General features: G+C 33.9%; 1 protein-coding gene across 7 annotated transcripts in view; it reads left to right on the plus strand.

Moving 5' to 3' along the window:
* The window catches only part of LRP1B (LDL receptor related protein 1B), a 738176-nt gene extending 729579 nt beyond the window's left edge, over window positions 1-8597 (plus strand). For 3 of the 7 annotated variants that reach the window (XM_054830556.1, XM_054830559.1, XM_054830560.1), the window contains 4 exons: window positions 647-737; window positions 2934-3078; window positions 4103-4201; window positions 6750-8597. In XM_054830556.1, coding sequence (XP_054686531.1) covers window positions 647-737; window positions 2934-3078; window positions 4103-4201; window positions 6750-6890 — 476 coding nt within the window. In that variant the 3' untranslated portion in view covers window positions 6891-8597. Of the gene's footprint in view, window positions 1-646; window positions 738-2933; window positions 3079-4102; window positions 4202-6269; window positions 6320-6749 lie in introns of all 7 variants that reach the window. The other 4 variants (XR_008577717.1, XM_054830558.1, XM_054830557.1 and 1 more) reach the window with 4 other exon arrangements.
* Window positions 8598-9631: the final 1034 nt, after the last annotated feature.

Genomic DNA, 9631 nt, shown 5'->3' on the forward strand with positions numbered 1-9631 from the left:
TAACATCGCTGTCTGATCTGCGCACCGTTTTTCTGCTACATTAAGCATTATTGTAGTTTCCTTGATTGCCTATATCAACATAACAAAATTGTTGGCTCTCGAGTACAACGCAGTAAAATGCAGGAATGCACCAACCATCTAGAAATGAATATTGCTTACCACTTTTCATTTCCCCACAAATAAAAGTAATAAATATAAATAAATGCTAATAATGTAATTCTTCAATCAGAGCCATGCCTACTGAGTATTTAAAATTAATAGTTGCGCGATTTAAACTACTGAAGGTGATGGTGGCAGTTAAAGTCAGTGGCCATGCTGCTGCAATCCAAATTGCTCAGCAATTCCACACACCTTCGTACAGTATCGCCGCAAATGAAGGCAGGGAATTAGTCCAAAGTATATTGGTAGCCAGAAAGAGGAAGCTCCTGATTTGTTGATAAAAGTACTTGTGTGTACACCTGTTTTATTTATTTTTTTTTTAATTCATCAATGTTAAAATCTCAAATCAGTGAAGCTCATCGCATGAAATTGCATTTGTTGGTGAGGGAAATTATTCTTTTTCAATTAATTTAATTGTCTTACAGCTGTCAAGAAATTATTAGAAGTAGCTGTGAGTATTCAATGATATTTCCTTTTCCTGTTTTAGGAAGCATTGCAATCATTGTTCCTCTTGTTTTACTGGTGACTCTGATCACTACTCTGGTAATTGGACTATTTCTTTGTAAAAGGAAACGAAGGTAAGTAATTTTATATTGATGTAAGAAGTTAAAAAGTAAGTCTTTAAAGTATGTGCATCGTTTTGATATAAAAAAAAAATCACTTTATATATGTTGAGCAGATATTAAAACCAACCATAACAAAGAACCCAAACCTTGTGTCTGGATGCAGTGAGTTAGTTACATTTTGGTTCTTGCTGCAACAATCTTGTCTATTATTTATACTTATATTCCACATACACTGCATAAGGACATGTAGTTCTTTTCTTATCCAGTTTGCTCAATCCTGCCAAGGCTGTGTAAGTGTAAATAATTTTATTCAGGAACTTAGTGAACTTAGTAAAAGGAATTGATGTATTTCAATGGAACTGTGTAATTAATATTGTTCACGGCTATAAATACTTTCAGATAGAGCCTGTGCAGATTTTCCAGGTTCTAGTTACAGTTCACTTCAATTTATTTACTTTGATTAGTTCTTTTCAATTGTATGTAAGTTACAGTGAAGATGTAAACAATGTTCAAAGTATCTACTGTCGAGTCCCAAGCCTTGTCATCATTTCTTTAGTATCTTGCATAGGAAGCCAAATTACAGCACTGAACAGTGAATCTCTTGTTCCCATGGATTTAGCTGCCTTCCAGCTGATAATGACCTTAGGGAGTGTAGTCGATATTTTGATTTTGGCCACGTTGGGTGGCAGAGGAAATAAGGGTGTTTTTACTGTATGCAGACACCTGAGAGAGCTGCTAACTTTCCTGTGTTCAGAGAAACAAGTGGCAATGCAGATTTAACAAGGAAAGATTTCAGACAATAAGGATGTGGCCAACTAGGGAAGACCTGGATTATTTCAGTCCTCTAGACTAAAAGAGTCTTTTAAGTTACTATCATTAACGTCATGCATAGCTTCCCCCTGCAAACTGTGGTGTTAAGTAGTAAGCATTAGTTTTTAAATCCTTTTTGAAAAGGCAACAATATAAATACATTCCCTGACCATACTGTTAGTAACAGTATGGCCGTCTTCCGTGGATATCATCATGTGCTGCTGTACCTACAGACCAAATTTAGTGATAGCCAAATCCCAAAAACCAGTTGCTGGTCTGTAAATTGTTCAAATGGAACGACTTCTTGAGAATAACTTGTTAAATAATAGATCTTCAGTAGGCAAATAGAACTAACCTCAATAAAGAACTTTTTTTTTCCTTAAAATTATATTTGAAAATGTATTTTAGGGTTTTTTTAATCTCTTCAAAGACGACTGTCAAGTATTAAATTATTATAGATGTTCAACACTTGTACGCTACAGATAAATGCTTATTTTAGGAATTTTTTTTTTATGCCATTTCTGAAAAATACAGATCCTTTCGTGTACTGAATTTCAGACACTGACTGCATCTTTCTCGACCAAACAAGAGGTCTTGACTATTATCATCCTGACTGTGACCTCCCTATTATTCCCTTGGAATTCTAGAGAACATACTGCACTGGGAAAAATTACTCTCTTGAGCTTATTTCAGTTGCTCAGAATAAAATCACCTCCTTACCTAAAATAAATGAATTCAGTAACTAAAAGAATTCAACTCAATCACGTTTATTGATATCTAATTCAAGGTTAAAAATAAGACTTTATCTTTTATTGAAGTTTGGAAAAATTCAAGCTGAACTTTGGCATTCCAGTAACCACTGGCAGGGAATACAAACTGGAACCATGAGAAGTTCATACATTTTTAATGCATCATAATGAAACAATTTGCTTGTCCTCAGATTACAACTGATTTTGGGCAACTGATTTCAAATGGAAGTGAAATGAATGAGCAAGGGAACATGACTCATATTCACTCCATCTTCATTACTGCAGGGAATCTACAATGGATTTGCAAGGCTTTCCCTGGGAAGTGAGGGAAATCTGGAAACAGTAGGGAGGAGTCAGGGTTATAGACAATGAGTGAGCACTTTGTATGAATTCATAGCACTACAGCCAAACTGAGAAAAACAATAAAAAACTAGTTCCAGTTTATGTGAGAGACATACAGACTCAGATTGCACTTGGTTTGGAAAATGCAAGGAATTTCTGATTGTGTCTGCAGGAAACACAGTTACATCCTGTTGGTCTCAATGATTAAAAATTAATAAAATAAAATTTGTAGTATTTTAGAATGAAGCATCCAATAAATTTCTCGAAAAGTCACTAGCTCTTTTTTTTGTGTGTTTATGCATTATAGGACAAAAACTATCAGAAGACAACCCATTATAAATGGAGGAATCAATGTCGAAATCGGCAATCCGTCGTATAACATGTATGAGGTGGGCCATGATCACAGTGAAGGTGGTCTTTTAGCCTCAGATTTTACTGTAAATGCAGAAAAGGTATTTTTTTTCTTTTTCTAATGGCAAAATCACTACCTCTTTTGTCTTACAAAGGTTTTGACTTTAAATATAATTAATAGAAACGTAAAACAATGGCATTTAGATTTAGCTACACAATGAATATAAAGGCAAGTTGGATTTTGGTAGAATAAACTTAATGTGTGTGTATATATATATACAGCTGTTTTGCAGTCTGATACTTGCTGGTGGACAACATTCCTAGTGCTTGCATTTTACCAAGAGTTAGAACTACACTATGAAATAAGGTTTTTGTCATAGATACATCTGCTTAAGTTGCCAAATCGTAACCTATCTAGTTGCAAATACTGAATGGAAATATATTATCGTACAGTCTACCTTTTGAAGTGTGAAAGAGTGTGTTCATACATCTGAAACTAACTTATTTCATATAGGAAAACTTCCAAAAGCATAAAGAATTCAGTGTTCTGGCTGGATAGATAGATTAAATGTTTACACAAAGCTAGTAAGTATTATCATTTTCTTGTAAAAGATGCTGTCACTTCTCCAGCATTCTTCAGGGCTTTGAACTCCCTGAGTGATGTGACATGGGATGAACGAGGTAATGCTGCGATATCTTTCCTAGAGCTCCGTAATCAGACATACACCAAAGGGCAGCCATCATTCTGTGGCATTTCTGACAAAGCAATAACCGGATTACTGCTAGCTCTAGGAATGCCATCGCTGAATCACGTAGTCAGTGTGCTCGATACAAGAGGTAAGCTGAAAATGCAGTTACTCACTGGAGGAAGAGTAACTAAGCCAATGGTTATTGTGAAGTCTGGCTCTAATTCTTAATGGAAAATTACTTTAAAATGCTGAATTTTATTCTCATTGAATACAAGAATTTTTCACACTGAAGAATATCTGTAAGTAGATTTTTTTTAAATTGTAAATCACTCTAAAATAATGTTTTTAATCAGTGCACTGTTTATTTAACAGTGTTGATAAGCGCACTTGGAAGATGCTCTATTGGCACAGAAACTAAAATTTTCTGTTTATACAGGCCAGATACATAGGGGGAGGGCCCACTGCATTCAAGCTTCCCCACACAGCTCCATCAATCTACTTAAACTCTGACTTGAAAGGACCACTATCAACAGGGGTGAGGAACGATGATTCAAATCCATTTCATTCCACCACAGCCCCTTTCTAAAGAAAGTTTGTCTGTCATTTTAGGATTGAGGCATTTTCTGTTTGTTTTTGATTTTGTTTTTCTTCTTTTAATGGCAAGAAGAATGACAGTAAATCATACATTTTTCCATTGGAAATGAAGGGTTCCTCTCTGCATATAAAATTTCACCCATCATTGTAACATGATCTAAAACTGCAAATGTGTCTATGCAAAGCAATGCAAAGCCAGGAAGCAATATGCTGCTTTTCCATGGCATTACATAAGTTTAGCGTAGCATTCACAGCCACGTATCTTGATATATTTGCAATTTAATTACAGGCATTTAGTGAAGTTTTTCAAACTGAAAGAAGGTCCCTAATAAATGAAAACAAGTCTTTTTGTTTTAGAGGAATTTGATACACACTAAAATGAACAACATCCTTTAATGTTTGCAATGCAATTATTGATTGTTCAGCTTTCAATCCATTTTTATCATAAAATAATTACTTTTAAAACATCAGAATTTGGCTACAATTTAGCATGATGTTTGCATTGAAATTTGAAATACTAAAAAGGGACGTCAATATGACATTCATTTTCATGTGCTTCAGTATATATATTCATCTCTTGTGCCATTTGTGTTTTTGCATGATTGTAGTATGTTCTATTTGGAAGTTTAACAATTTGTATAGGGTACGATATTTCTGATGGAGCACAAAACCGTGGATGGTGAAAGCTAGACTATATGCCCATCTCAACATTAACTCTTTTTGTTATTCAAGTCACTCCAGTTACTTTCTGTACCTCACTGTACTGCATTAGGCTATCAGTACCCACCCAAAGAGGTATCGTGAGGCAGAGCCTGCTATTATATTAATAATTATTATTGTTATATTAATAATACTATTAATAACTCCATAAGGCACTATATAGATGCCAGGCATCTCTGTTCTGTTATGGTTATCATCCTTAATAATGATTGTCAATGAAATAAAATTCCAGTCAATTGAAATAAAACTAAATTTCTCTTTTCCTAAATTTCTGATTATGATCATTGCGACAAGTGTAAAGATCTCTAATTCAATGGGGACAGACAGGTATGACTGAGAGTTTGGTCTCATAAATTACTGCAGCAGTTGATTGCATATTTATGTTCCATTAATATAGAAGAGTAGATTATTTTTTTTTTGTAAGTAAAGGTGACTCTCCTTTTTCTGCCTCCATTCTGGGAAAGTGTGAAACACCAGGCAATCGCTTTATCATCTGTAATAAATGGAATAGGCAGCTTTTAACTAACTAACTGAGTAGCTGCTGCAGCTAGCCAGCCTAAGAAATATCTGAATCCTGGGTTCAGAAATGGTATTGACCAACAGGGAAAGGAAGAACTACAATTCTAGACATCTTCCATTCCTTGTTACCCAGGGTGTACTCAGGATATCTGCAAGTCAAGAAAACTTACCCACTTCTGGTTTGGGTAATTTAAAGTTTAGCTGCTTCTTACACACACCAAACAATTTATCTGTTTTATAGCTTACTGGTGTTCCACTCAGGATTTGTGTCAGCAAAGCTGTGCTGTTTCATTAGTTATAAGGAAGAGGAATATTTTGACCATAAGGTACCCTTTCCAGTTACTATAGGTAAAAAACTGAACATCAGGTTGCATAGCAAAGGTCTTCTAGGAGACAATAAAGGCACAAAGTATAAAGGCATTATGGGAGACATTTACATGATAAACCTTGGATAGAGCTTTCTCCTTAGCACAAGTGATAGGAGAGCAAGTTTTCATCCATGGTATACATCATTCTCTTCTCAGACACAGATTTCTCATATACTGAAGTGCTTTGCAGAATTAAAACCAGACTTGTCCTATATTGAAGTACCGCTCATTTCAGTAGATTTTTTAATTACAGTCCAAACTACCAAAACTGTTGAGAAAATGCTTCTCAATCTGTAACTACTATGATATATTAAGAGTTATGCTGGTTTATTTTTAAAGTTTACTTTACATTACAAAAGTATTGAATTTTTGGTCAAATTATGTTGTATATTTGGGCCACAGAATTCGAAAACATGGTCAGCTATTGATGGGATGCTGATGTCTTAGAACAGGTAATATATGGAAACTGTTGGTTGCAGTTTTCTACTGTTAAACTTGTCACATGGTCTCACAGTGCACCTTCTCTATAAACTTCTTCATATCTATTCTGAAATCTTCCAGTGTAATAAGGTGGACAAGTCAACTTCAGAGACATTTTTCAAGGTTTTTGTTTTAATTTTTGTCATTTTTTTATGGTTTTAATATCATAATATGCTGCATGTCATGTCATTGTTTATTTTAATAGCATGTCTTATCATGAATTTAATTTTTAACTAAATAATTAACTCATTATCAGGTTTGCAGAAGTCCAGGTATCTATTAAATATGTCCAATTATATTTTACGTGTACTTGTTCTTGCTTTAACAAAACCATTTCCATTTCCATAAACGTTTATTTTGGTTTAATCCGACTGATCTAATGTATGCTTAATTTCTCTGCAGCCAACAAATTACGCCAATCCAGTATATGCAAAGTTATACATGGATGGACAAAACTGTCGAAACTCCTTAGCAAGTGTTGATGAAAGAAGAGAACTCCTTCCAAAGAAAATAGATATTGGGATAAGGGAGACTGTGGCATAATCTGCTGTTACCTTTTATACTCTGTATAAATGTATAAAATATAAGGATTACTTTTCTATGTACCAACAGTATTATAATTGTTTTGGCATCAGCATTACCTCTTGTTTTTTGTTTGGTTGATTGTTTTCTGGGTTCTTCTTTTGCTGATGACTTTTGACTGACCATTTGTAAGGTATTTTTATGAAAAAGAAACTGCACTACGGTACAATTTACAACAATGCTGCTGGAATAACACACCTTTAAATTTGTTAAAATTGCAAACAACATATTCGTTTGTAGCGTGAAAATGAGCAATCTATTTTCTATGAACTTTTTTGGTTCTACTTAATCAATGAAGATGGTATCTGCACTTTTTCATTATGTAGTCTGAAAGCTGTAGTACAGTGTGTAATTTTGTTTATTTTAAATGGTGAAAGAATGATTGAATGGTCTACTCTCTTCTTTGTGCCCATTAGAATTTCTCTTCAGATCCTGATAAAGCTAGATAACTTTTCACAAACAAACATAACTTGCTTTTAAATTAGCTTTAGGTTGCCAAGAAGTAAACAAGACTATAGAAATGAAACATCTAATGATCTGCATGAACACAATGATTATGTTTCAGAAATTCAGTGACTGTACATGATATACTAAACATATATACCATGTAAACAAGCTTTGTATTTATTAAAACCTTATAGAACATAGTAACGATATATCTTGGGAGCTGAAACCTTACTTGCTGTGGGACAAAGCATATGAACTCCAACAGTCCTGTAGGACAGTAGCCACCCTAGAGCACAAGAGGGCATTGCCTACACATGCATTATGTGTTTATTCACTTAATCACATGCATTACTTATGGATTAATAATTCCCCAACACATTCCAAGCAGTAGGGAAAAAACTAACCCCCAAACCTTAAGCACACACGGATGATGACAGCATTCAGTTTTGACAATCACAAAAAAGTCATACCTGTGTAGAGATATTGAAGAATACAAAACACAGCAGTTTCTTTAAATGACAACAAACTGTGATATTGCTGAGGTAAAACATAACCAAATTGCATATTAGTGAAACCTCACCTAAGCCCGAGTTTCAGTAGTCTGGGTTAAATATTAAAATCCAATTATCGAAAGTGAAAAGCATCAGTATCAGTTTCCAGCACTTGCTCTGACCTGGTCTGCTTTCTGTTGTTGCTAAGAGGAAAAATCTGACTCACCTTTTTTTAATTTTGATGGAAATAAAGGATACAGTTTCTTTCAGGTTTGAACTGAATCAAAATATTTTATACATAACTTTAAAGGCACAAAAGACTTATTCACACATATACTGTGGAGGACTCTTCCTTCCTCTGCTAGACATGACTGACTTTTAGCTATCATAATATATTAACCTAACAGATTAAATATGTTTGTGGTTGCTCTTTATTCCCTTTGTACAAGCATTACAAAAATAACTGCTGTTTTATAAAAGATTTTTGTTGTACTATTGTGCATGCATACTACCTATTTCTAAACTTTGCCATATTGGGGCCTTTATAAAACTCTTGATTTATGTAATACTAGTGCAATTTTGCTTCAACAATGTTATGCATATCATAAACTTTTTCAGGTTCTTGTTTAAGTACATTTTTTTAAATTGAACAGTATTTTTCATTTTGGTTATAATAGTCATTTTGCCTATGTTTCTACAATGAAGTGTTAAATTCTTTATAAAAAATTGTTGACTGATTTATTTAAATGAAAATCTACATACTTAATTCAGTGTGTTGACTAATTTTTAAATTTAACTTATAAAATGAAAACTAAAGAAGATCAAATTGAAGGGAAAGAACATTACTTTGTACCAATGGCTAACTTCCTTTTCTTAATGACAATTTTTACTTTTTATACAACTTCTATTTGAATGTTTTTGCAGCTCTGCACATGTTGGATAACTTAGGTGTATAGCTGTATATTGTGTCAATAGAATTCTAAAACGATTTTATTTTCTATAAAAATACTGTATTAAATAGTTTCATATCATACAGCTATGATTCCACAGGTTCTGCCTTTATTCCGCTGACATCATCAGGGATGGATTTGGCCCTCAATTTTTGCATAATTACACTTGTTATGAGGCATAAGTAGTTGGCCTTTTCCGAAACATTACTGTTTATTTTCTGGCAGAGAATCTCATCTCTTTAATACTCAGGTAGAACTACATTTTAAGTAGTAGGTATACAATAACATGAGTTTGAAATCACGAACTCTTACACGGACCTGATGAAATCTATTTATTGTGATGTCTCATGTTTTCTTTCAGTGAGACGTTTTTATTTACTTTACACTTGCTTAAGTGTAAATTAAATTTATTTATTTTCTTAGAAATACGCAGTTGATGTCAGTGGAGCTATTAGATGTTGGATATTAGATCAGAATCTGGTCTTAAGTTTATAGGCAGAATTTTGATGGAGATATTGAGTCTACCACTGCCATGCCTTAAAGATCTTTACATTACACATCAGTGTAATAATCCCCAATGGACTTTGTTTGTTTGTTTTTTACTTTACCAAGGTTCTCCATAGGAACTCTTTCTCACAATCCTTTAACAGTCCCAGAATCCCCAGGCTCTGTAGCTGTGCAAAACACACAAGGAGCTGGAGAGTGAAAGACTGAGAACCTGATCAATAACCTGTACATGCATTCTCGTAAGTTCAGCAAAATAATGTTGGGCAGGAAATTCTATAAACTTCTACAAGGAACAACAAAAATTTTT

This window comes from Grus americana, chromosome 6 (genome assembly GCF_028858705.1).
Source record: "Grus americana isolate bGruAme1 chromosome 6, bGruAme1.mat, whole genome shotgun sequence".
In the NCBI taxonomy this organism is placed as follows: Eukaryota; Metazoa; Chordata; class Aves; order Gruiformes; family Gruidae; genus Grus; species Grus americana.